The sequence below is a fragment of the Melanerpes formicivorus genome, unplaced genomic scaffold (assembly GCF_026170545.1).
Source record: "Melanerpes formicivorus ecotype bairdi unplaced genomic scaffold, bMelFor1.0.p_v2 SCAF_6, whole genome shotgun sequence".
NCBI classification, from domain to species: Eukaryota; Metazoa; Chordata; class Aves; order Piciformes; family Picidae; genus Melanerpes; species Melanerpes formicivorus.
The window spans coordinates 17372305-17400301 of record NW_027142358.1 but is presented as its reverse complement, the minus strand read 5'-3'; the positions used below and the strand labels follow the sequence as shown (position 1 = coordinate 17400301).

At 39.8% G+C, this 27997-nt stretch overlaps 1 protein-coding gene across 1 annotated transcript; it reads right to left on the bottom strand.

The window, feature by feature from the left end:
• Window positions 1-2: 2 nt before the first annotated feature.
• ANXA11 (annexin A11) lies at window positions 3-27798 on the bottom strand. The gene is made up of 15 exons (XM_068139932.1): window positions 27664-27798; window positions 14336-14396; window positions 13093-13193; window positions 11340-11717; window positions 10070-10157; window positions 9604-9698; window positions 9035-9148; window positions 7905-7995; window positions 7711-7790; window positions 7541-7597; window positions 6608-6701; window positions 6277-6372; window positions 3648-3706; window positions 2947-3069; window positions 3-752 (listed from the first exon to the last, which is right to left on the bottom strand). The coding sequence occupies exons 2-15, from the start codon at window positions 14385-14387 to the stop codon at window positions 693-695; spliced, it is 1488 nt and encodes a 495-aa protein (XP_067996033.1). The 5' UTR covers window positions 14388-14396; window positions 27664-27798; the 3' UTR covers window positions 3-692.
• Between the last annotated feature and the right edge of the window lie 199 nt (window positions 27799-27997).

Genomic DNA, 27997 nt, shown 5'->3' with positions numbered 1-27997 from the left:
AGTTAGAAGATACATAGCTTTAATTTAGTAATTTCTTCTTACATACATACAAGTCACAATCCAAAACCTTAGAACTTCACAGCAGAATTTTTACTACTGTCAACATTACTACTGCCCTGTGACAGCTGCCCTAGAAATATTGAAATGTAGAACATACCTTTCTTAAAAAACAATCAGGGAAAGAAAACAGAACTTGACAAAACTTCAAAACAGTCTTGACCAGACACCAAAATTCAAGGCTGCTCTCTCTGCATATCAGGGAATAGGCTAGCATGAAACCAACTCAGCACACAATATATAAAACTTGTATGAAAATGGCATGTAATGTTTATACAAAATAAAAGCTTTAATCATACAATTGTGATTTTTTTTTTCTTCCATAAACCTAACAGCATAAGCAGAAAAGAAAAAAATGACCTGTCATTCATTGATTGCTGAGATTACTATAGAGAATCCTGAACAGATAGTACACGAGCTCGACGCGTCTATTTGTTGGCATTTACTACCTACTATTTTTTACCTGAAGGTATGTGCATTATTACCTTTTAAAATGTAATTACTCTAAGAGAAACAGGTCATTACATATTTAATTATGTATAGATTTATATATTTCTTTTTTGGTGAAAAAAAAATATGCTTTAAAGCAAAACAATGAAAATAGCAGCCTCTCTAAGAAAAGCTCAATGCTCCATTTAGTCATTTCCACCACACAACTTGAGTAGGATTTTCCGGTAGTCTCCTGAAGTATCACCCTGTAAAGAAACAGAGAAAAAGAAAACTTGAAGGCTTGTGCTTTGAAATAGAGGAAGAGTAAGTACAGGCATCCTAACCATGACAATAATGACCAAAAGAGATGAAGCCAGGGCTGGAAGAAAGCAAGTGTTAACCTCTTTAAAAAAAAACAAACAAACAACAAAACTGAGCAATTAAAATTAGAAACTTAAATTAGAATAATTAGAAACTACTCTAATGCACATACACAGTAAAATCTACTTCTTCACTAACTGGAAGCAAAAGTGCCCAAACTCAATTTGGTACACAGGTTCAACTACTTATCTAGGAATACCTTAATAAAATAATCTCACTGAGAAGTTGATTTCCAGCAAGAAGTAAGAAAATATGGAAAAAATTAATACAGAAGCCCTTTTCCTTACAGTCAATGCAGTTATTTTTTTGGGGTAGTAAGGGAAAGTTTATTCTCTATTATGTTCAAACAATAAAATAATATGGCCTGATATCATAAGATAAAAGGTTTTTTCCTCCACAATTAGAGAACTCATGTGTTGTAGGTAGTGAAAGTCAGTATGGATGCACACACAAGCATGCAATAAATCACAAAAGGTCCTGCTAGCTGAGTTTTGCCTGGTGCTCTTATCACAGTATCACAGTATAACTTAGGTTGGAAAGGACCTCGAGGATCATCAAGGCCAACCTATCAACACAGACCCCATGACTAGACCAGGGCACCAAGTGCCACGTCCAATCTCCTCTTGAACGCCTCCAGGGTCGATGACTCAACCACCTCCCTGGGCAACCGGTTCGAATGACAAATGACTCACTCGGTGAAGAATTTCCTCCTCACCTCGAGTCTAAACCTCCCCTGGCGCAGCTTGAGACTGTGTCCCCTTGTTCTGGTGCTAGGAGTTGTTCATTAACTAGTTTTGATTGAGGCTTGCCAATTCTTTTCACAGAACAGTTTCAACTAGTGCATTTATCTCATCCTTCATCCTCAGGTACGACTGAAAACTGGTCTCTTCAGATCAATATTATTACAATAGTGACAAAGAGGCACTTCAGAGGTCAGAATGAAACTTGTGCACATATAAAGGACAATACACAAAATACAAAGCATTCCTGTTTATATACACACTGAAAGGAAAGATCCACTGTTCACTTACACACACACAGAAAAAGGAAGAATTACGAACTTTTTTCCCCAAGGATGTTTGCAGCCCTACTTTTATGGAAATAAGTAGAGTTTATGTACACATAACTGCACATGCACAGGGGTATGGCCTGTTCCTGTTTCAGAACAGCAAAATTATTTTATTGCCAGATCACAAGAAAAGGAAAAAAAAAAGACACATAAAGCTTTTCCACCAACATCTCACTGGATTCTATTCACACAGTGGTGGTTACAGGGCTACTGCTGTAGTAGAAGCACATTTTACCTACAGAGTTAGACACTTGGAAAAAGCTTTTGCCAGGTGATCTTTTGTGGAACATAGGCAGAAAGGCCATGTAAGTTACTGGCAGAAGGCGCACACTATCTTTCACTATCTTTGTAGTATTCTTTTCAAACACCACCAAGCTGCAGACCCTTGATGTCAAGAGCAGAAGGAATAAAGAGAGGCTTAAAAATTTTGGCACCTTCATTACAAGGTAAATGAAAGTGACGCCATTCACTCTACTCCACCTCTTATTACCCTCCTCATTCTTCAGGTATCCCCTTAACTGTTGCTACAGCTGTTAATAGCAGTAGTTGGGTGGCTCAACCACTGAAGAAAGCAAAGACTATTTCTAAAACCTTGTATGTTCAAGAGAAAAAGGAGGCAACTTTTTAAAAGTATATGAAGAGCTGTACACTCTCAACACACACAAGAGACAGAACACCATCATTCCTCAGCTGATGGACTAAGTGATTTCTACAAAGTCATATACAGAGATTGGCACAGAGACCAGACAGGTCTCTGAAACCCTTTTGGACCAGATTCCCTTTCCTTCCATGTTTGTTGGTTTCTTTCCCATCTCTATCTCATCTAGCCCTCACACAAAAGCAAGAGCTCTCTGTTCTCTGTCATTTTAGATTTCACACTCCTAACAAATGCAACAAAACAAATGCAGTCAGCCACGCTCCATGCAGTTCAGAGATATTCAGTGTAAGGATCCATGTTCTACTAGCAGAAAGCACGTCACAACAGGGAAGACAAAACCTCCAAGTCTTACAGTGATATCTGTGTAGAGGGATCTGCCATACATCTGCTTGTATTCTGCACGTATGTCCAGCAGGTCAACCTCGCTGCGTGATACCATGATTCGAATCAGAGTCCTGTCTTTTGTCCCTGCTCCCTGAAACAAACAAAATAAAAATATAAGGTACTAATAATGTGTGGAAATATTGGATGACACAACAGTAGCAAACAAAACCAAAAACTCCATTAACAGCTGTTTACTAGCATAACCCCATAGGCTTCAGTAAGCTTGAACAGAATTTGGCTTATCATGCTTTAATAAATTTACTGGTAGGACACTAACAGTCGTTTCTCTGCACAAGAACAGTTAGGAAAAAAAAAGGGGAGGGGGATTGTCAGTGGGACAGGAAAGTTTGGTGAGTTTAATGGCCTAATTGTTTATTTCAGCTAGACCTTCCTATTTAAAAGATATACATTTCAATGAGTCTTAAGCCTATTTGTGTTTTTACCAAGCGAAGGCTTTATTTGTTTAAGGTATGGTTGTATGCATCTCTCTGTTAAACAGGTCAAATTAACTGGATTTTCCCAGCCTTCCATAACAATGACTGCATCTCATCAGTCATCTGCCCAGTGAAAAAAGTAATTAAAGATGCACAATTAATTCCATTGAGTTGCACAACCATTTTAAAAAAAACCGAAAGACATGGAGTTTAAGTATCTTGTCACAGAACCTACCTTCATAGCCTTCTGTAATCTCTCTGCAAAAAAAGCTGGTGTGTTCTTGAGGCACTTCACTGCAAAAAGACATCAGAATTACCCAAATCAAATACTCCAATCACAAATCACAGTCATCTTTTGAGAATACCCTAAATAGTGACATGCTTTAATTTTACATAAACATACACTTGATACAATGCAGATTCCACCCCTTCAACTAGTCACTGAAGTGATGTTTAATTCAAACAGTAGCTGCAATAAAGTTTAAGAATTTACTACACTACATGGCTCAAAGCAGACTTTTCCATCACTAGAAAACGTCTAACACAAAAGTAGCCATAATGAATATTTAAAGTCTGGTGATCAGATTCTTGCTTATGAAGGGAAAAGAGGGCATGGGGAGCGGACAGAAAGACTGCAGGAACACATAAATTAGTGGTGTTTGTGGCTTTTTTCCCCCTCATTTAACAATTTTTAGGTCATGCATCTGCAATGTATGACCAATTCACGTCCTGTCCCAATACAATCTAGGAAGCCACCTAAGACAGGTATTTCACACTAAAAGTTGTTTACTTCCCTTTTTCACACCACAAAGTTTCCCAAGACTCCTGAATTCTTGACATGATTATTTACTAATGACGAGATTTTATATCTAATCAGCATAGTTTGTTAGAAATGTGAAAGAGCAAAATCTGAATCAAATTGCTGTCATGTTAATCAGGATAATGAGAGCGTTCTCTATCACTCATCAGAATTAAAATCTATCGATTGATCCTATGATGGTTACTAGTACACAATCATGCAATTTGTGGCAAACTACAGAAAAACCAAACCACACCTGGCTTATATTGATAATACAAAAAGGTAGCAAAAGCAATCAGGTAAAATCAGTACAGAACAAAAAGGAGTAAACCTAAATAGGGATTTCACAGTAACACACATTCTGGACAGGAAAAGGTATTTTTCTGAATAGGAAAAATGTAGATGAGGGATAGCAGTTCACCAAGCACAATTGTCAATGATACATATAACACAATTCAGAAACAAATGACAAATGAAATGTGTGTTTCTTTATCATTGTATTTAGCTAAAACAACACACTTGCACTCTAAGATGTTTGGAGATGTTATTGTAAATTACCAGTTGCACAATCCAGAAAGCTTTAAAGAAAGCAAAATTAAATATTTTCAATTAGACAACCTTTTTTTCCTGAAAACAATGTTCACAGAAGAAATGAGGCTGACAGCAACAGGTATGTGTATATACATACATACACATGTAAATAAAAAACCCAAACAAGAATCTGTTCAATAAAGGAGTTATTCACTCAATATTAATAACAATTCTTGAACAAAAGGCTTCTCACTTGTTTGTAAGCTACAGCGCCAATTCTAAATCTGTATCAACATGGAGTCCTGTCAAGTGACTGCACATGAAGTGCAGACTCTGATAGGACAGTTTCTTTACTGAGGTGATCTTTCTTCCTACAACATTGGGAAATACTTCTTTTACCCAAGTTTGGTTTTCTCTCTATATTTTTGGAGGTGGCATATTCTAAATCCTGGAAAACGTCAGCAGAACTGGACCCAGTTTGGGTAATTAAAAGGCCAATTAAAATGACAGCCTGGCCAAGTAAAGTAAGAACAGTTACACAGCTCTCTTTTGCACAAAACAGGAGTGGAAAACAATGAAAATTTAAAAATTGATTCCCATGCTGTTAAGATTTTGATAGAAACTTCTATTGAAAAAACCATCTGTTGCAGTTGAGCCAAATGTTCTCTCCTGTCCAAGTGATGCAAAGTACATTTCTCCTGTTAATTCTGTTACTATGCAGGTGTTTTGGATTTGTTTGGGGTTTTTTTGTTACATCACTTTTCTAGTCACTACCATATTCAAAACCAGAGAACAACACTTTTAAAGCAGCAGCTCTAAATACTACAATAAATTCACAAGAAAAAATGGTCATGTAAAGAAGCAGTCTTGTCTAAGAGATAAGAGACAAAAGACAAGAGAAAAAAGTCCATGATTTTGTCTAGAATAAAACATTCCAAATAAAGCTACTGCACAATATGAGGCTTTTCCACAGTCTCATGGAAATTAATGACTACCTCTAAAGGGACAACAGCAGACTTGAGGTAAAAATCTTTCCTCTTCAGAAGTACTGGTGGCACACAAAGATTTATGGAAGCTTTTCCACAGGAATGGTGGAAAAATTAACCCCTTTGCAATCAAATATAAGTTTCCTTTCTACTAAAAAGAGGTAGAGGTAACTGATTAGAGGATTAATGCCTATATTTGCTTGATTTCCAAAGCTGTCCCAAATATTCCATACTCATTGACAGCAGTTGGTACAAGTTCTCATCACTTCCTGCTTAAACCAATGCCAAGTAAAGTTAATAATTCTCTCCCCACTTTAACATGTGAAATTTAGATTCTACAGCTGCCTGAAGCAAAAGCTTATCTGTTATCCTGAGGTGAATTACATGCCCTGCTTTACTAACCACAACTGACTTCACAGAAAGCTCAATGTAAAAAGCAGAAAACTGGCATTACTTAAGAAGGACATCCTCAACTGGAGTCACAGATGCCACCATTACAGCCAGTTGTAGTGGAACACTGGGAATGGACGTGCTAAGATGACACCTACCTACGGCCAGCATGCCCTTTTCCAGGTCTCCAGACATTTCACGGCATATACTATTCTCAATGTCCCGGTTACACATCCTCTTGTACTCGCTGAAGACTGTTAATAGAAGAGAAAGATTTAAGACATCGGCCTCACAAAACAGATGGCACTGGTGCACCCTGGATGGCTGTTTCAATCACACTTCTAAATTTGATACTACTCTACACTGAGACAAGCTTTAATATCTCAGAGACTAAGTTATCTACCATGTTGCTCCATTGACGTGTCATCATGCTCCTTATCAATACATACAACACAGTCAAGTTACTCTTTATGCAGAGGACACCATTACCTGCTCTGAGGTGGGCTCTGCTCCTTGCGCACAGAATGGCATTGAATTTGGATTCGTCAGTTCCCAGACGGTTCTCTCCAGCTGCATATAGCTCCTACACACAGAAGGGAATTCACACTTCATTACTCAAAAAAGCAGCCACTATGAAAAGCTGAGTTACAGATTTGCTTCGCTGCAGCCTCTGCTCTTTTTATAATTATTATATGCCCACCTGGGAAACAGAAGCTAACAATAAATAGCCACTAGTTCTAACCTTCCTACAAGATGCTATGCTTGCGATCTTCCTATCTTACTGATGCCTAAGTGCTCCAGATTAGATGGGGAAACTGTTTAAAAATTACCCAAAACCTGTTGTTCCTAACAAGTCTTACACCTAGCTTTTTTTTCCTGTGCCTCTAGATATGCCTTTTGGCTAAGGCATACTATTTCTATTGCTTAAACAATCCAGAGTCTTCTCTTTCCTATGTTGTGAAATGGGACACAGAAAAATATAACTACGCAAGAGTTTACTACATCTAACTGCCTTTATTTTATGTAAAAATTAGGAGTTGCTTAAATAATAGGTAAAGGATAATATAGATGTTGGATACAATAAAATTCAATCCACGTATACCACCTCAAACCACTTTGGACAGTTCCCTCAATAAGCAGCACAGTGGGGTCACCCAACACCTGGAAGAGCCAGAGAGCTGACAGACTGTAAGATATAAACCCCCTACAGTCTCTATTCCCAAAAGTGTCATCTCTGTAATGGAGCTGCATGGCTCTAATGGCCTGTCAGGGCTTGCCATATCACTTCCATCTACTGAAACTTAAGCACTAAAGCAAAAAAGTCACAAGGTGTCTGAAATGAAGAATAAGCAGAAACCATGCAGTCAAATTTTACTGTATTGAGTTGACTATACCTAGAAATTACAAAGAATTTTTACTGACCTGCACATCTTTTTGGACAAGAGACATGTCAACAGTTGTGCTTTCATCTCTGTTTCCCTGAAAGAATTTGAAGATACAAATGTGTTACTAGTGTTTTAGTTTTTAAAAGCCCCAAACTCTACAAACATACACACACAAACCCAAACTCAAAAATCCTGGTATGGAAGTACCTGAGAAAGTGAAATTAAAAGCCTCTGGAAGTGTCCTGATGTGTCACTTTTTATTGCCTCTTCCAGAGTTTTCTTAAATTCTGGAAGAAGGAGACAGTTATGAATCATAGAATCCTGCTCATTTCTTAAATTCATATTGTCAGTCAGTGATTAAGGAAGGAAGAAAATTTTGATGGAACTGTAACAAATCTAACCTGCTTTATAGACCCTGTTGAGCTCCTGGATATGCTCATTACTGCGAGAAGCTAAGATCTCAATGAGACAATTTTCATCTGTGCCAACACCCTAAAAGCAAAGCATAAGGAGAAAACACACTACTTATAACATGATTCCAAGATACAGATATATACTAAAGATACACACTGAAAAGATACATAATTATGAAAACAAAATACCATTTTGAAATGCCATCCTCCACATCAGATCCTAGGCATCTTAAGAATCAATTATTTTCCACCATTTAAGAGGACTTTTAAAAATTTTGATAAGTAACTTTCATTATCTAATAAATAGCAGCTGCAATTACAGTACAGGTAGTATTATTTCATCTTCTTACCTTTTTAAAACTGCAAAGAATGGGTAAATACACATAATGACTCAGTAATGGAAATACTTGTTTCACCTTAATTTAAACATTGTTTCATTATCCAAATGTTTGACTGGGTTTGCTTATAAAACCTACATTTTTATAAACTAATCATATTGCTTGAAAGAGAAAATACACAACACTTGCATCCTGTTTTAGAAAAGGTTAAGCATGAGCTAGGAAGACACACTTTTGAGGTGGGGAAAAAGATAAAAAGAAGGTACATCCTGCCCAAAATCTGTATGAATCTGGTTTTAGAATACTAGTTTTCCCTTGAGCGCTGGGTGCAGAAAAACTGGAAACTCAAAATTGAGTGGTTTTATCATCAGTTCCATCAGAGCTCAAAGCAAAAACCCAGAAAGAAACACCTCCCATGCAGCAGCTGGTTTAGAAGGGAGTCATCTCAGTGGCTTACTCAAGACTACGTAACTGATGACATGTAGACATGGATAAAAGCCAGTTTCTGCCCTTTTTTGTGTGTATTCATTAATATATTTTTGTTACAAACCCATTAAATAATATTTAACATTAAAATTGAGAAATAACCTATTTCATATGTTAATAACATTTCTCAATTTCACTATTATATATTTCCAAAAAATGGGATACAGATCAAAGAGTGGGTTGAGTATCTGGACAGAAAGGAGGGAATGTAAGTTCAATCTTTTAAATGACTACCAAAAGTTTTATCAGCTCAAATATTTCCTCTACCTTTTAATTTGTACCTCCTATACAAACCTTTATAGCTTCCTTGATTTCATAAGCATCAAACATGACAGGTGTTTTCATCATGGCTAGGATTGTCCTCTCAAAGTTACCCGACAGCTCAGACTTAAGATCCTTGATCAAATCCTAATGAGAAGTAAAAATAAAGAAAAAAAAATGCATAAAGAACCAAACTTACAAATATAAGCATAAAAATTGTGGATTTTAGTTAGAATTCTTTATGCTTAAGCATCCACGATGTATCTTTAATGTAAAGCTACAATACTTAACAACCCTAACAATCAGCATAACGTACCATGTACATCTAGATAATTAATCTTCGATTAAGTAGACTTGCACAGACCAAAGAGTCAAAGTAACCATTCAGCAGAGAAACTGCTGTATATGTTTCATTTGAAACACTGTATGAAAAGGTCAAGAGTGGGTAAAAGCAGAACCCTAAACAGGATATGACTTGTCAACCACCTTCCCCTTAAGCAACTTCCAATTTTTTTTTTTTGCCAAACTCTAAGTCTTCTGACTTCCAGTTAGGGTATGTAGGTTCTCCTTTATTCTTCCTTCCACTCTCACAATGTATTTACCTTTCCATAAGCTGTTTTGAAGGATAGGATGATCTGCTGTCGTTGCTTGTTTGAACGGCTTCCAAGACAATCGATAATAGCCTGCTCATCGGTTCCTGTGTGTGCACACAGAAACCACAGGATGAGCATGCACATCATTTGAGGACTCAACTTTCTTGTTCCATTTGATCCTTTTCTTCTAAACTCAACCAAAGGTCATCTACAGTATCTCCTCTTGTGTACAAGTACACAACTACAAGCTCTACTCCCAGTCACAAACAGTAAAAAAAAGAAAAAAGCCCCAACCAAACACCAAACTCATGATGTTGCTAATGCCTATATGAACTTCCAATAATTCTTCTGATATCCAAAGATGCTATGAGTGAACTAGCTCACTCAGAACACACATAACAATGAAGAAAGATCAGTGTTGTACCAAAGCTGCAGTTCTACTTTTAACTGAAATGTACATCTACAGACTGCTCACCGAATCCCTTCATGGCCTTCCTTAAGACTTCTGCATCCTTCAGAGGGTCAAATCCCGGTGCATCAATGATTGTGCCTCGATTTCCATGCTAAAATCAGACCAAGTTGAATTGCATATTAGTGCTTTACTATTTAGGAATGCTATAAATTTCCTTTTTGTTTGAAAAGTAACAGAAAAAAAAAAATCTAAAACCTCATATTAAACAATTTGTTAATTTCTGAACTCAAAATATGAGACAATGCACAAGGTTCACCAATATTAAATCTGTTACCAAACTTATTCAAGTTTGATGGACCCCCAGTATGAATACTTAGTATTGATACAGGCTAGAGGATGAAGGGATTGAGAGCAGTCCTGCTGAGAAGGACTTAGAGGTACCACAGTGGATGAAAAGCTGGACGTGAGCTGGCAAATGTGCACTTGCAGGTCAGAAAGCCAACTGTATCCTGGGCCACATCAAAAGAAGCATGGCCAGCAGGTCAAGGGAGGCTCTACTTTGCTCTGGTGAGACCCCACTTGGAGTACAGCATCCAGCTCTGGAGTCCTCAGCACAAGACATGGACCTGTTGGAAGGGAGTTTAGAGAAGGGCCACAAATATAATGAGAGGGGTGGCACACCTATCCTATGAAGAAAGGCTGAGAGACTTAGGGTTATTCAGTCTGGAGAAGAGAAAGCCTGGGGCAGACTTTGCCTTTCAGAACTTAAAGGGGGCATATAGGAAAGATAGAGACAAACTTTTTAGCAGGGTCTGTTGCAACAGGACAAGGGGTAATGGTTGTAAACTAGAAATAGATTTCAACTAGACACAAGGAAGGAATTTCTTTGCAGTGAAGGTGGAATGTAGCTCATAGATGCTCCATTCCTGGAAACATGCAAGGTCAGGCTGGACAGGGTTCTGAATAAACTGACCTATTTGAAGATATCTTTACTCACTGCAAGGGACTTGGACTAGATGACCTTTTAAAGGTCCCTTCCAACCCAAACTGTTCTATGATTCTATGAGCTTGTACATGAAAATGTAAGTACTTTGTAAAGTCAGGGAAGGCAAATTTGAATTCAAACCAAATCTTTCACCTTGGATAATGTCATAAACCAACAATTATTTCAAGTTGTATGAGTCTATATTGCTTGCATTTGGAAAAGATCTCTCTCCCTTTAGTCAAACTTAAGTGACTTTCTTTACAATTTTAGGGTGGGTGTACAGAAAGAAAACATAGAGAAAACATGTATTTGGTCACATCTCAGAACAAAAACATTGAATGCTCTTACTGTTACAGGAGAAACTGCAGGCCCTGTAGGTCCTGGGTAAGAGGGCATAGATGGATTCACAGCTGGGCCTGGTGGATAATTTGGCACTGGCTGCTGCCCTGGAAAGGGTGCTGGTGGTTGTCCTGGATAGCTCATAGGCTGCTGACCAGGTGGTGGTGTGGGTTGGCCTGGCATAGTGCCAGCCGGGTATCCTGGGTAAACTGGCATTCCTGATGGTGGATTTCCTCCAGGTGGAGGATACCCTCCAAAAGATGGCTGCTGTCCTGGTGGAGGTTGCCCAAAGCCACCTGGAGGAACTGGGGGATAACCCCCTGGTGTTGAAGGATACATGCCTTGTGGTACATTTGCTCCCGCAAAGGTCCCTGCAAGGTTGGATGCCTGCAATGACAACAAATAAAGCAAGAGGTGGGAAAGTGTACAAACAATTGAGTTTCAATAGGGTGCTTAATACAATGCAACTCCATTCTCTACCAACACAGATAGGTAGTTCTGCATCTGCAAAAGAAATTTGCAAGAATCATGTCTTGCTAGCAAGCAAAATGGAAAAAAAAAACCACTGTATTCTGTTGACTTTTGATTTACTGTAGTCATCAGCTGCCATACATCAAGAAGCTGGATGAACAGACACATACCTGCTGCTGCATCCAGCATTACAAACCACTCAGACAGGAGAACAACAACAGCTACACACCTCTTATTCTAAAATCCTGTGCCAATTGATCCCAGCAACCAAACACTATGCATATCCCTTCTCTGTCCACGGCTGCCTTACATGCCCACAGCATCATCTGAGTGCACGAATTTACTATGAACAAGCTCCAGCTGTTTTATGATGCACAAGCAAGCTCTGGATGTTATATGATGCACTATATGCATTAGCAGTTTACATGTAGCAAGAGTTCCTGGACTACATTTGGAAAGACGTCTGCAGAAACTGCTACAAAGATGCTCCACTCCACATGCAGTATCATCTTCCCATGAGATACACTCAGACCCTCTACTACAAAAGAGCAAGATGAACTGATATTTGGTGGTTGCAGTGCTCTCAGAAGCTAGTTGCTGTGCACATTGCTGTGTGCACGCACCCACATAGTTTTCTGCTCCTTTTGACTGCTGACTACCCAATCACTTCATTTATTCACTGCCTCAGAAAGGCATCTATAATGTAAATGTCTTCCTACAAACTCTACATTCATTATGCAGCATAATAGGTTTCTGAAGACTAAGCTGTCAGAAGTGTCACTCACTTCTATTACATTAAAAAAAAGGTCACACTGAAGAAAATGCAGACATTTCTAATGTCAAACTTTTTACTGCTATCTGTTAAACATCAGTATTTGTAAAAAAGCATCTCAGGTTGCACAGCCTTGCTCCTTATTCAAACTGGGCCACATCCAGGTGATAGGCAAAACTGCAAAATTTGGTCTGCATTTGTCAATGTGAATGTGTTAACAGTGGATACTGAGTGTTAATAGTCTATTTCTATATTCCTCTGCATAGCAAAAGCCAAGTCCTATTACTTTTATGTCCATGACTTTTGAAGTCAAGCTCTTAATTTTGACATTTAATTATTGTCTGATTTCCTAAAATAAGGAATAGCTTGCACTACCTGCTTTCTTCAACGGGGGATATTGCATGCTCAAGACTTTGACTCAATACAAAGGCACAGAAAACTTCCCAGAGGCAATGTGAGAAACACACATTTGTGTTTAAGGAAGTCACAGTAAAAGATATTAAATGAAAGCAAACTCACCATTCCAGCCATGTAATTGGGATTGAACTGATTGGCATAGCCAGTCACATTTTCTAGACCAATTGGAGGTGGATGGGCAGCACCACCCCAGGGATTGCTACCTGCAATCAAAGAATGCCATGCTGAAACAAGAAACCACACTTTTTTAAAACCTACTCCTTACTTAATGTACTGTCTGTTCAGTGCCACAGTTTGGGAGAAGGAAAATCAGGTTAAGAGATGCAGAGTAGCAGCACAATTCGATACACAGAAAGACCTCACCGGATATTTCTAATCACATTAGTTATCACTGAATCTATACATTCTCATTTGAAACAACTCTAAAAACATTCAGAGGTTAACACTCAAGAATTGATACCATGAACATCATATTTTGACTACTTAGTAGCTTTCCTTAAACTACAAAGTTGTCCAGGTATTCCAGCAGTAAGATATTATTAATTCTTTTAGGGCTGCTAATCTGAGAGATGTCAACAGAGCATGACCCAGTACATTCACAGCTACCCAAGTCACAACACTTAGCTGCATACAGCAGTACAGTCTTGTCTGAACTGCAGTCTAAGGCAGAATATTGTGCCGAGACTAGTTTGGCTTCTCATCGTACACTGCTTCCTCTTCCTGAGTTAGTTTGCCTAGCTCCACTTTTCACCATAGCCCTATGACTTCATCTTGCTTTTTCTACCAACAATACTAACAACTCTAAAGTTCACTACTAAGAACTATAACGTTTACCTTGATATCATGCAGTGATTACATATTTCATCATCTTTATACTATTATAATTTATATCCTTTCTAACAGCTCTCTCCCTTCCATATACAACTATCTGCCTAAAAACAGTGAATTAGGGGTAATGGCCTCACTAAAGCCCTAATTCTTTGTGGGATATGGTTTTGAATTCTGTAATTGATTTCTTCCCATATTAACTTTTCTCACCAGCTGCCTTCAAGACTCAGTGCTGACAGGACACTGTTCCTTGATAGTTGTTATTTTTGATCAATTTATGACCATCTCTAGTACTGTCTGCTTCATCTCAAATGAATGAAAATGGATCTTACACATGCACCTATGTTATATAAACCAGAATCCCCAGACAAGTTGAAGCAGGAACTAACAAGAGAGCACAGAAAATTTCAATGAGTCAATAAAACCCTCCACAGCCTTATTCTTCATGCATGCCACCTTTCCATTCCAGATAGGACCATCACTGCCATTTAACGTTTACTTCATCTAAACAACTTACCTGGGGCAGCTGGTGGGTATCCACCCGCTGGGGGATAGCCAGGGTAATTCATTGGAAAGATCTGAAAAGTATGTGTGATAACAGTTATTTTCTGTAATGCCACACCACATAGAATAACAAACAACATACTAGCAGTAGCCAGTTAACAAAATTTAGACATCAACAGCACAAGTTGCACAGACTTTTCCCTGAGAAACTTCTCATTTTCTTTTGCTGGACCAATAGACACTGTCAGATGCCTAAGTAGTTGTAGCGTCACTCCTCAGATTATTTTTCTTCTTTCAGTTACTACTTCTGACTTGCTTTGTCTATTACATTGTTAAGGAAGTCTTATTTGAAAATGATATTAAAGTCTCCAGAAGTTTGCAAGCTCTACAGAACAGTCCCATTAATCAAGTGTAAAAATTATCCAACACACAAGTCATGTCCTCAAGTAAGTAATTGTATGAGAAATGTTAGAAGGTGTTTAAATACAAATGTCTGCAAAAGCTCAAGGTCAGTGTAAAGAGCAGAAGGGACACAATTCATGCTTACAGCATTGCCATAAAATATGAAGGTTTTTCTGAGAGGGTAAGATCACTGTAACAAATTGGATCTCTCAGAGCTGATAGTGCCTCTGTCAGCACTGAAGCGCACAAAGACATTAGCTGTCCAAGACAGAAGTGCAGGTTTAAAAAGGACAGCAAAATGAAGGACAGAACAAAAAGTATTTTCCAGAACAGAGAAAGTCTTACTTTACACTGAAGCATGGTAAAATTAACCCAAGCAGCTTGTTCCAGATGAAGGAAACATCCAGAATTAGTCTTAACTTTTTCAAGGTTATTTTCAGTGACAATTCCCAGTCTAAACTTGCTGTTCAAACAGTGTCCCTTCCCATTCTTTTCCCTGAAGTATTGCCTTTTTCATTGGGCTTGTTTTGCCATGTTTTGGATTTTGGTTGCAGAGTTTTGTTTTGTTTTGACTTGAGGGGGTGTGTGCTTTTCTTTGTTGGATTGTTTTCCTTTTGCATAATCCTGTTAGCTTCCCTTTCTGGTTTGCATGGCTCTTTTGCAGCAGAACAGAAAAATACTTCCTTATTTATTTATGTATTTAAAGAAAATACAAATGGGAAAATGTCAATTTATTTAAAAAATGTTTGCACTTCATGCTACATGTACTCATTTAACCTTAAAAGGAGAGAAAAACTAGCAGAAATTACAACAAAGAGAACCCCTACCTTGCCACTAGTCCAGTGTGTAAAGTGTCTTAACAGACTCAACAAATGTGAAAGCAGTTTCTCAGCATGTGAAAAAAGCCTGTTTAGCAGTAAATCTATGAGGAATGCCATTAACAGGAAAAAAATATTTCTGTGCATGCAAATTTAAATTCTGTCCTTCCAACTGTGCCATTTGCTCATTCTCCATCCCTACTACGAACAGAAGTGTGAGGTGGTGAGATCAGCCGAGAGTATAATCATTAACCTCCATAACCCACTTCTCCTCTTCTGATGGGTGTAACAGAGTTAACAATTTACCCAGCTCCACACATGATGAAACCAAGCAGAATGCACAGTTGGGAAACTTGCTGACATTTTGGAGAACCAGACTTTAAATCCATCAACTGTCAATCACAAATGTCTAACTTTAAACCTCAAGAAACATTCAAGGAAGGCAAAGTGCAATTCTGCATATTCAGTGGTATGATTAGCTAACATGACACTGTTCATAATCAGATTGTATCTGAAGGGTAAAGTCTCACAGAATGTTTTACATCATTATCACATGCTTACAAGATGCTCTCTATAACTTGATAAATTTTCCCATATTCCCTTGAGCTTGGTTTCCAGTAAGATCTTTCACTGCAGTGCTATTTAGGAGGTTTGGAATAATTTAAATCTCAAGTCTGTTGCAGCTGGAAAGACAACAAGCTTTTGGTTATATAAGCACTTCCCTATGACTGAGCTCTATGTAATTTTCCATTTCACATGCAAACACAGCACATCAGACCTCCAAGCAGTGAATCCAACATACAGTGACTATATAATATACACCAGGGGGCACAACCTCTGCAGGCAGCAGTCAGCAGGGAGATCAAGCTTATTTTTCCAGACGTGCCCAGGGCTTATCCCACACTTAGTTTCAATCTGTGTCCTTTTTTAATGCTAGAATCTAAATCCTGGGAACAGGACTCTCATGGTCATCCCTGCAGTTCAGATAAGTAATGGATGTTTACTTTTGAATATTCACTGATGCTAAAGGTACAGCAGCAGCTTCATGGGGTCTCTTTCAATGCTCCAGAGAGATGAGCATCAAAATGCAACTGCACTTCACTGCAGCTATACAGAACTTGATAAAGGCAAACACTTTATTGAGGTAGACGCAAATTCAGGTTATATAACCCATCCAAAGGATGCTTGCTAGGAACTGCTGTCCCAAGGGAATCATAACTCCTGGAGGCAATGATTGCTGTTACCCATACAATGACTGGTAAGATCCCAAACTCGTCAGTCCATAAAGCAAACCCTCAACATTTCTGATTAGAGCTGAAAGAAAAACAAGTATCCTCCTCTGCTGGAAACAGCAGGCAGCTTCCTCCCTCCTGGCACTTTGCCATGCTCCTAAGAGCCTCCACACCAGCATGTGATTGCTGGAGGAAGCTGCCAGGCCCCAGCCACACGTTGGGACAGGACAGTGCACATGGACAGCTTGTTTCCCTGCTGAAATGGGTAGGTTTGGCATGGAACTGCAAAGAAGCCAGGAAAAAAGCACACACCAAACATCAAGAGAAGGCAATCTGGCACTTCAGAGTTTCACTGAATCAGCAACTGCCTTTACATACTAACACACAGTCATGATACCAAAACAAAAAGGAACAATGATTACTCAAACTACACAAAGCCCCCTAAATAAACCACCCTACAACCCAGATTTTTAGCATGTATAATGCTTACTAGTCCAGGTGCATGTGTTTTTTTTTAGCTGCAAATCATTAAGGCATTAAAATTATTTTATCTTTCATATGTAAACATTATATTTAGATTTTTTTTAATTTACCTTTAGCTTCATGCATAAATAAAATACAGAATAATTTTAAAAATAGGCTTTTTCAATTCAGGTTGAGGTAAAATTTTAAGGAAAAAAGGTTTGGGTTGTTTTTCTTTGGTGAACAGGGGGCAGCAATGGGATGGGTGTCATGTTTCTTAAAAGGACTGGTTATTTGCTTGTTTTTAATCCTGTGCAGAATGTTCCTTTCAAATAGAAAAAAAAAAAAAAATTATTAAAAGAGTCTTTTGGCAAATAAAGCTGAGATTGAGAAATAATGGCTAACTTCATCAGTCATAAACCCCAAAAGTTACCATATATATATACACACACGCACACATATATATACACACTTCCACTTGCTTTCTCTGAATGCAGCATTTACACAGCAGTTTTCCAAGGTTCACTTTCCCCTCACTGGTTTGATTCCAGGAAAACTAGGTGCACAAACAGCCCAGTTTCTCAGGTTCAAAAACTTCCCTGATCACTAACTTTTCTGTACTTCATTGGGTCCCTGTTGGCCATTTCTCTAAATTAACAAATAAGTACTCCTACAACCTTGTCTTAATTTCATCTCCCATCCTCCCGAATTTTTTTTTTGCTACACCCATAAAATCTTACTAAAATTGTCAGTGATGACCAGCACTTGCCTGCTGACAATAAAGTGGTGATCACATAGGCCAGGGCACAGAAGATGCAGAAGTTCACCCTGCTATACAAATACAGTGTGGGAGGATACAGGAACAGCAAGGTCTGTGTTTGCTCAGCCATAAAAGAAATAGTATATCAGACAAGGAAAAAAAATCCAAACAACCAAGCCACACACGGAAAGAGGGAGTGCCTTGAAGAAAACAAAACAAACACTGTTTCCAGTGTTCACCCTGGAGCTCCACCTCAAAACTCTAAATAAATATCTGAGGTTTTACTCTGGCAGTGGACATTGCTATCTCATTTCACATTGCTAGCCATGAATCACCCAGGCTCCTGAGCATTTTCCTGCGGCTTTGACAAAGGCAAGAGCAAACCGACCTCTTTGTAAGAGATTAAACTTGTAATACGCTTTCAGTGAGAATCTTGAAAATAAACTCCTCTATGCCACAGTGCAGCAGAATAGGACTACAACTAGAGATACTTATAACAAAAACACACAAACAATTGCAACAACAAAGAATGAAAATTTTAAGGCTGCCAAGGTATCCTGGAGACTCTGTACAAGCCCAGATTCAAACCCCCTTTCGCCCCTCACCAAGAAACGGGTTTTTTGGTGTGAAAAAAAGGCAAGACACCTGTAAGTCTGCAAAATCTGGACACACCTAGGCTTCTCTAGACATGTTCAGGGGTCAAGGTAAACAAAGGATACATGTTGCATGTGTTGCACGTGTGCCTGGCCATCTGCCACTCTGCCATGCTTATGGACTGCATGTGCATCTGTATATGTTTGGTCATATGTATGGTTGCAGTATTGTGTTTCTCCGCTTTTTTCTCTCCTGCCATTGGCCATTAGTCTTCAGGAAGTTATTAATACAAGCTACGATGGTAAAACCCTTGCCTTGTTTTCACCTGGAAAGGAGCAAGAGCCACGCCATGCTGTAGCCAGAACCTAGTCGGTGAAAGCTGACCTTATGTATGGCAGCCTTATCACATACCCTTGTTCTACCCAATTTGAGGGCCAGTGCACGAACCCCACTGCTGTACAGCAATGAGATTCCAGAAATGCAGAGAGCAGATAATCTCAGAAGTCCTCCCAGAAGTCCTTTATTACTGTGTCGTAGAATCCCTAGCACTACAGAGTCTTAGAGTGTCCTTAACAGCCTATGTCCTGGTAGCCCTTAAGAAAACCAGTAGCTAGCAGAAGTCCCAGGTATATCCCTAGCCGAATCCCTAACCAAACTCCTAGAGAAGCCCTAATCCCCCAATCTGCCATATAGCTCAGAGTGTCTGTTCATATACTCTTTGTTATCAATCACATAACCAATAAAACCCAACCACATATATACGCTAAAATCTTTTCCAAATAAGAGGTGCCAGTATGTCAAGAAGGTGGCTTCTGCAGCATGTTCCAAGCAAAGGGTGTCAACGTGAGGATGTTGTTCTTGGCACACATGGCATGTTATTGTTTTGCTTTTTGCAGCATGCAGTTGGTCAGCTAGAAAGTATTTGCAATACCATGCACTCTGAACATGTCCAGCAGCTGCCCTCAGAAGAGTGGCAGCAACACATAGGTTGGACTTGATGATCTCCAAGGTCTTTTTCAACCTCATTGATTCTATGATTCTATTTGTAGACAGGTGGGGGTTGGTCTCTTCTCCCAGGCAACCAGAGACAGAACAAGAGAACACAGTCTCAAGCTGCACCAGGGGAAGTTTAGGCTTGAGGTGAGAAGAAAGTTCTTCACAGAAAGAGTAATTGGCCATTGGAATGTGCTGCCCAGGGAGGTGGTGGAGTCACTGTCCCTGGAGGTGTTCAAAAAAGGATTGGACGCGGCACTTAGTTAATCATGAGGTGTTGGGTGATAGGTTGGACTCGATGGTCTCTGAGGTCTTTTCCAGCCTTATTGATTCTATGAGTCTATATACCACCGCCAAAGTCACAGCTGAAAAAGTCTTTCCTAGCCAGCAAAGTAAGCCATGCCAGCTGCAGCCTGTGAGTGAAAAGCCGCTCGCCAGTGCAGAACTCGCCCGAGTCGCCTGCTCCACACCCAGCCAGCAAACCGTGCCGGCTGCCGAGCTGCGAAAGGAACCACTGCACCGCAAGCTGAGAGAGAGAGTCTTGGAGACCAGTTGCGGCAGTGTCGCGCTTCTACAAAGCCCTTGGTGGTAAAGCTCTTCCCGAGATTGCTGTAGAAAAGCGAAGCTGCAAACTCCACGGCGTTCCACATGGCGGACCCCATATTGATTGCTCTGTTTATCATTTGTGCAAACGCGCGCCATATTATAATTGCAGCGTCCGAAAAGGTCCCAGCCGGCAGCAGCCGTGAGTAAACCTGCTAATTTCCATGAAGCCTCTTCTGTGGTTCTAGCGCCTACTGTTCCTTAAGCGGACTGAGAATCCACCTTGTGGGCAAGCCAGCGCTTCGCCGTGTATCTCTTTCCCGATATGAATTGATTAGAAGTCCCTAATTAGCTTTAAATTGTTTAAATTGTTACATGTTCCTTTTTGTGAAATACTTTAACCACAACCGAATATCTGTACCTATAAATACACACTGTAAATATGTTTTGGCGGTATTTTGAGATTCATGAATAAACAAAACATTTTTATCATATCTCCACTTAAGTATTAAATATTAATAATTTCATAACAAAGCTGCAGTAGAAATAAACATAACAATTGCATTCACACCCATTTCTGGAATTTATTTAGTAGCTGCTGTTCAGTCTCCAGATATGCCAAGGTCCAATAATTTCAGGGCATACAAAAATGAAAAGACTGTGAACTATATTTGCACAAAATAATTTGTTTAATTATGCTTGCTTCCCTGAGAACACCAAGTTAAACCTTTGACCTTTACTCCTCCAGGTTAATTACCAGGATGTAGTACAAAAGGTTGCCTAAAGCTATAAATTATAGAACCTGCTCCAAGACTGATCCTGGATTGCGAAACCAGCAGAACAGAATGTAACAGCATATAATATGCTGTGGATTCTTATCAGAGGTAAACTGAGGCTTCCATCACTGTGCTTTTGCAAGACAAGGATAAGTCACAGTCAGCAACATACCAGCTAATTGCTATCTTAGCAGCCTCAGCAAGATTTATCTTTGACTTACACACTGCAGCACAGAAGTTGTTCTTTCCTCTATCATGTACAATATTTTTCATCCTGACAGATAAAAAGCCCTGCAATTTGGTTTTTCATGAAATCTTCTGTGTAATTGGCTCCCTGTCTAGCCTTCCTTTTACTACAAAAAACACTAATTCAGTAGCAAGCACTACCCTTCCAACAGAGCTTAATATAGCTTGAGTTCATGCCAGCCAAAACTAAGGAAACCTCTTTTATACAGAGCTTAACATTCATCGTTCACCTTTAAAATCTTTACTTGCCTTCATCTAAAAATGTGTATTTAAAGAGTACTAGCACGTGATACATTTCCTACAAGTTTCCTAAAAAGAAACCCAAAACCCAGCAAACCAACCCACAGCTCTGAATAAATGGTGAAACAGTAACAAATTCAAACAAGGGGGCTTTTAAAAACCATCCAGTTGAACTGCTTGCTAGTATTATGAGTCAGGAGTACTGCCATTCAGTGTAATCATCCAATATTTTATTGGAAGATAATCTATCATTTTCTGACCTGCTGGGATAAGCAAGGGGCAGAGGGAGGGGAAGTATCAGATAGGTAACACTAACAAGCCTTAGTCAAAATAAGGTAGAACAGAAGACAGATGCCATGTCCAACAAAGAGATGAATGGGAAGATGGACCCATAAGCCACAACCACACTGTAAAAATACCAAGTAAGAACGTTCACAAATAACTTTAAGTGACAGATGCATAAACTGTGACATTACAGCAGGAGATGCTATCACAAGGTGTCCTGTATTATAGACAAAAGTTAAAATATTTGCACTGAAATTCTCAAACCTTTAGTAACAAAAAGTTAAATTATGAGTAGTGATTTTAAAAAATAAGTTACATATAAATTAATCCCACTTTGAACATTTTATACTATTAAACACCACTTGAATAGAATTAATCAGGTTGGAAAAGACCTTCGAGATCATCAAGTCCAACCCATCACCCAACACCATCTAACCAACTAAACCGTGGCACCAAGTGCCTCATCTAGTCTCTTCTTAAACACCTCCAGTGTGTGACTCCACCACCTCCCTGGGCAGCCCATTCCAATGGCTAATCACTCTTTCTGTGAAGAACTTCTTCCTAACATCCAGCTTAAACCTCCGCTGGTGCAGCTTGAGGCTTTGTCCTCTTGTTCTGTTGGTGGTTGCCTGGGAAAAGAGACCAACCCACACCTGGCTACAACCTCCCTCCAGGTAACTTGAACAGGATTGGAAACACTCCAGGCAACAGAGAAATGCAATAACAATATATGACCAAAATGAGATTCTCCGAGACAGTGAAACAATTGCTTTGATGTTAGCTGCACCAGTGCAAGCCTTGTATTTCACAGAATAACTTAGGTTAGAAGGAACTCCTGAGATCATCTGTTCCATAAGGAATTTCCCAGATGATTCACTGACCTACAATTAGTACCTATTATTGCTTGCTTTTGTTGCATAGTGAGAAAACAAAACAAAACACCAAACCAAACCAAAAAGTGACTCCACATTCAATTAAGACCTCAGTACCCAGCAAAGGATAATTCTGATGTTAACAGGCAACTCAGTCACTTCATGACAAAGTTCTCTGCGCGTCTAGTAAGAATAACCAGCACCTGCCACACAGAAGCAAATAGGGACCAAACGTTCCTATAATCAGCCCCCTTGTCACCTCTCAGAAGGGCTTGTCCTAGCTTGAGCATATTCTCCTCTCATTGGTACATCTGCTTGACAACTGAACACCCACATCTTTCACAGAGGGTCCAAATGTGAAAGGACATGTAGGCCAAACTAATTTTCTAGAAGCCAGCAGAATTAGGTTTGCTGGAGACAGCAACACAGTACCATTCACCAACATGGATCCAGAGATTACAAATGGTTGACAAGAAAAACATACTACTGTGGTTGTATTTATGGACTTTTGTCTTAAAGTCTGAACAGTGGACAATGAGCAGTGGATAACAGTATAACATTACTACTTAAAACCCAAAGAACTTAATTGAGCTGCAGTGACAATTGCAACATGAGTTAATTCAAGGAGATCAACTTCAATTTGGCTTCCTGTTCTGCCCTGATCCAAGTATTTTCTTTTGTAGCACACTCTTGCAATGTTCTCTTTGGAATATTTACAATACAGACAGTCAAAACATAGAACATAGGCACTCCTCTAATAACACAACAAGAAAGAAATAATACCAAAATAGGTTTATGAAACATTTGAAGAAATAACATGAGGTTGTCCTATTTTGACCTTGTCATATGAAAAAATCCACTGCAAAAAAAAAGAGTCATGCTATAAATAGGCTGAATTACATTTCCAACTAAGGCCTCAGGTATTTATACTCATCTATTTTAAGTTCTACCACACCAGAACAGATTTTTACATCATCAGTCAGAACTGGCAAATACCTATTACTGCATTTCACAAAATCGGTGGGGGAAATATTTCGGAACTAAAGCAACAGTGTAACTACCAAAGCACTTAATTGTTCATTTCACACCACTGATTTTTAATTAGCTGCTGAGCTCAAGCCTGAAGAGCAGAGCCAGGGAGCCACCCCGTTGCAAAAGCAGAGGGCTCCAGCATTCCCCAGGCCTGCAAGGCCACCAGCTTCTCTGCCAGTACTTCCTACTGTTCAAGATGCAGAAGCAGCCAGTAACACCAAGCTGTTAAGTGCCAGCCTCACAAAGACAGACACACAAGACTGCATGGAACCTCTGCTAAAACCCATACGGATGTACCCTACATTGCACACAAAACCTCTGTGCTCTGTATCAGGTTGACAGCCTTGGGACTCCCCAGATGAAGAAAAGATCAATACTAAACGTGCAAATGTACCAGCTTTTTCTTCATGGTGATGGCTTTCATGCTTTCTACACAGTGAAAGGCTTACACACAGATGTCCAGTGACACTAGGAAGATTATTACATTGATAACAAATGGCTGTGCTTTATTCATTGCTGAATATAAAGAGCTACTGACCATCACATCTCCACAGGAACTGACTTACTCAAGAAAGAACCAGTTCAGCACACCCAGAGAGCCAGGTACTTCACAACAACCATAAACATACAAAGTTAAAGGAAAGCAAGACTATGGCCTTCAAATCTAGTCTGAACACAGGATCAGCTCTTAGAGCTTAGGTGATTAAAAAAAAAAAAAACCAGGTATTCTCCCACCCCAACTTCTAAGATTTGTAAGATACAGGTATCCTCCTAGCTAATGGAAAACTGAGTATTTTCAGAAAATAGGCCAATTGAAGCCAATAACCAGTTATTGGGACTACAGATAGGTGCACTGTTTACAGAATGTGTGCAGTTTTCCAAACTGAAATTTTTCTCTCTAGCAAGAATAAAATGGATATTCATGGTGTCTGCTTCAGGCAGCTGCTTAAGCACCTAATTCAGATTAACTTGCTAGGCAACAGTTAGAAACCAAACATGCTTTCTCACCAAGTGAGAGGTCTTTGGGAATATGAATTAGGTGTATAAATTAATCGCACTGAGTATCACTTCACATGAATATTGACTGAATGGCAAGTTTTAGCACAGAGGCCTTGTGAAGATTTAAATTTCATTTGGATATTTAATAAGAGATTAATTTCATTGACACTTCTTAAACCTGTCAGAAGCTGGGATCCAAAAGCCTGAATCAGAGGCCTACCTCTCCTAATGATGAAATGAATACTAAGAAGGAAGGAATTTATATCCAGTGCTTCCTCAAGACAACAGCTAAACTAAAGCTAGAACAGAGTGACCTATAGGTGACACTTTTCCAAAGTGTTCAAAAAAACCCCACCAACAAACCACCCGTGAAGGAAGCAGTATCTGTGAAGGATTTCTTTCCCTTCAATTCTTTGGTATATTATCTTAGGGAAAAAAACTAAAAATTTTTACTGGTTTGCACTGTACAGGGAACAGCCAGGCAGCAGGACTGTGTGGGGTTAGATTTGTGTTTAAAAAACCCCAACACATGAAGTCTACACAGTCTAAGTTGTTACAGCCTAATGATCAGCACCAGTCCATACTCAGCAGCTGTCACATCTGAATAGTACACACACAGTTTCACACATACCTAAAACCAGGTGCTAGGCATAGGCAGGATTTGCTATTCAGAATAATGCAATAAAATGGTCTCTCAAAAGAACAGCCAGGTTGCCAATCTGCTCCAGGCTTGCCCTAGCCAGGATGTGACCTCCCAAAGATTTTGTAGTGAACAACAAATCAGCAACAAATGTGGAGCAATAGTCACTAGATAGAGCAGACAATAATTTATACATACAATTTTAAAATATATCCAATAAGAAACATGTTTCAAGGTAGCAGACAAATCATATGTTTGAAATAAACAAAGTACATTGGTGCTGCTACTTAGTTGTGTAGTTAATTCAAGGAGAACCCTAACCACAATTTGAAGGTGACAGAAGTTTCTATGGATGATTACACCTAAGCCTTGCCTAAAAATAAATGAAATAGTATTTGTTCAAAAGTCCTGCTATTCTGCATTAAAATCACCTGCTCTTTTTGATTACATCCCTGCTTTAACTATAGATTCCTCTTCTATCCCTAGATTGCTTTCAAACTAAGATAGGCTCTATTTTAGCACCCTCTGGATGCTCCATCTTCTGAATGTTTTTGCAGTAGATTGGATTATGCATTTTAAGTTGTTACCTAATTCTACACTTGTGCTTCTTCTTTAATATACTCACAGAGTGTACAAATACCTCCTTGAAATATCTCCACCCCACTGTGGTCTCATTACATCTTTCAGTAACTCTTGACATTTCACAGAATTCCGAGTCTAATGATTCAAAACTTCTGGCAACTATATGAGAACTGTTGTAGTACAGGTGTTTGATCACCCTGAGCACAGCTTCCAGAACAAGATGTAAGCAAAGATGTTTATTACGTTATACAGCAAGGTTATATACTCTATCAGAAGGCACGTGTGTCACATCTTAATTGGTTATTTTCTACTGGCATGTGTGCAATTAAGGCATACAATAAGGCTAAAATAATAAAACAATATTTTAATACATCCAACCAAATTCTGCCCAGTTTCTTCCTTCAGTCACAAGATGTTGACATTCCTTTCTAAGCCAGAGAGTAAACATAGCCTTCCAAAACTATCTGAAAACACCGTTCTCCTACAGAGAACAAGTTAGAGAAATTATGTAGCCTATGAAGGTGACAACTATCCCAGATTAACTGAGGCGTTTTGTCTCCACAACCTTATACGCAGGTCAGGAAAGCAAAAAGTACATGTATGTCATTGTTGACAGGGACAAAATTGTGAGGACCTTCAAAATCTTGCTGCGTATTTATTACATGTGGTATACTGTATTATACATGATGCTTCAGGGGCAGAAGGGGAAAACTCACAAGACTAGCTACAGAGGCATTTTCAAGGAAAAAAATCAGCAAAAATGCAGCAGGGACTAGGCCACAGGCAAAACTAGAAGCACTGCCCCATGCAAGTTATCTGCTGCATCAGTAGGAGGAGAGTGGTTTGCATGACTCTTACTCAAGTTATAAACCAGGAAATTACAGAAATAGACAAGCTCTAGGGAAAGTATTCTTGCACTCACACTAGCACTGGTTTTGCACCATTTCTGACATCTGTATATATATGCTCCTGTGAGGCACTTAACAGAAAATACTATGGGCTGGGGGCGTGCCAGGGAATGAGCCCCCCCACTTCCTACAGATGCATAAAAACCTACTAATCAGCTTCATCAAAACTTACTGCACCAGACCTTTTCCCTCCTATCAGACTGTTTTCTTTTCACACCTTTACCTCAGCTTTTCTGCCCCAATGCATCTGTACCCATTTTTGCCTGAGTTACTTTCCAGACTTTTGCCACTCCCTTCAAAAGATATCTCTCTCAGCTGCTCCTCCCCAGGACGAAGCTTCCAGGAACTACCATTAACCGGCTAAAGGAGGAAAAACTATCCCAAGACCATACTCTTCACTGCCTTGCACATAGTCACATGTGTTTTCTGTCGTACACAAGGTAGAGCAAGAGTTTAAAAGTTTCTGTTTTGAGACAATATAAGCCCATGTAGTAGAATAAAAAGTAAAGCGCATTACAAGCGTTCTAAAGAAAAAGACATAAAACCCAACCACAAATAAGCAAACCAACCCAGCCCCCCAAAAAAAACCCACCAAAACCAGTGGTTGTATGACGGCTCTGACAGGGGTACCATCTTATGCTTCTCTTTTCAACCGTACGCATGAAAAACATGAGCTCAAGCTAAGGTCACAGCAAAGTACGAACTGCAACTGCAAAATATCAGTTTGCCTCTGAAACCACCTAATTTGCCTATGAAACAAGCGCACCTTTCTACGAACTGCGGAGATGCTGAGAGACCCAAACCCTCACCCTTCACCCCTGGTCCATGGCCGCCTATCACCCTGACGGCACCGTGGCTCCTGCCTCCCCGTCCAGGCGGACGGGAGCCGCCGTCACCCTGGGGACACCCGCCCAGCCCAGTGCGACCAACAACCCCGGGGAACAGGGTAGGACTTACCCCTCGCCCAGCCCGACCCACGGCGGGGGTCGCTCCTACCACGGGTTCTTGGGAGCCGCTGCCACTACGGCCACCCCTTCTGCCGGCTCAGTGGCGCTGCGCGACAGCGGGAGAGCCAGAGAGGAGGCGGAGCTGAGGCTGCGGCTCCTTCCGCCGGCCTTGGTTCGAGGGAGCGCCAAGGGTGGGGTAATGCCCGCCGATGGAAACCGTGACGAGTGCAGCAGGCCTGGCCTGGGGCCGTCCCACTCGCCGCGTCAGCTGTCCCGGATTTCATGCAGTGCCTCCGTCGGCCCCGGCCCGGTGCGGAGGCCGAGAAGGAGGCGGCGTGCCTCGG

Coding starts and splice junctions, on each gene's coding strand:
- ANXA11 (XM_068139932.1), bottom strand. CDS start 14,387: ATGAATTACCCTGGCTATCCCCCAGCGGGTGGATACCCACCAGCTGCC. Junction 7,791..7,904: donor CAACAGGGTCTATAAAGCAG/GTTAGATTTGTT, acceptor TCCTTCTTCCAG/AATTTAAGAAAACTCTGGAA. Junction 6,702..7,540: donor TTGTCCAAAAAGATGTGCAG/GTCAGTAAAAAT, acceptor TTCTGTGTGTAG/GAGCTATATGCAGCTGGAGA.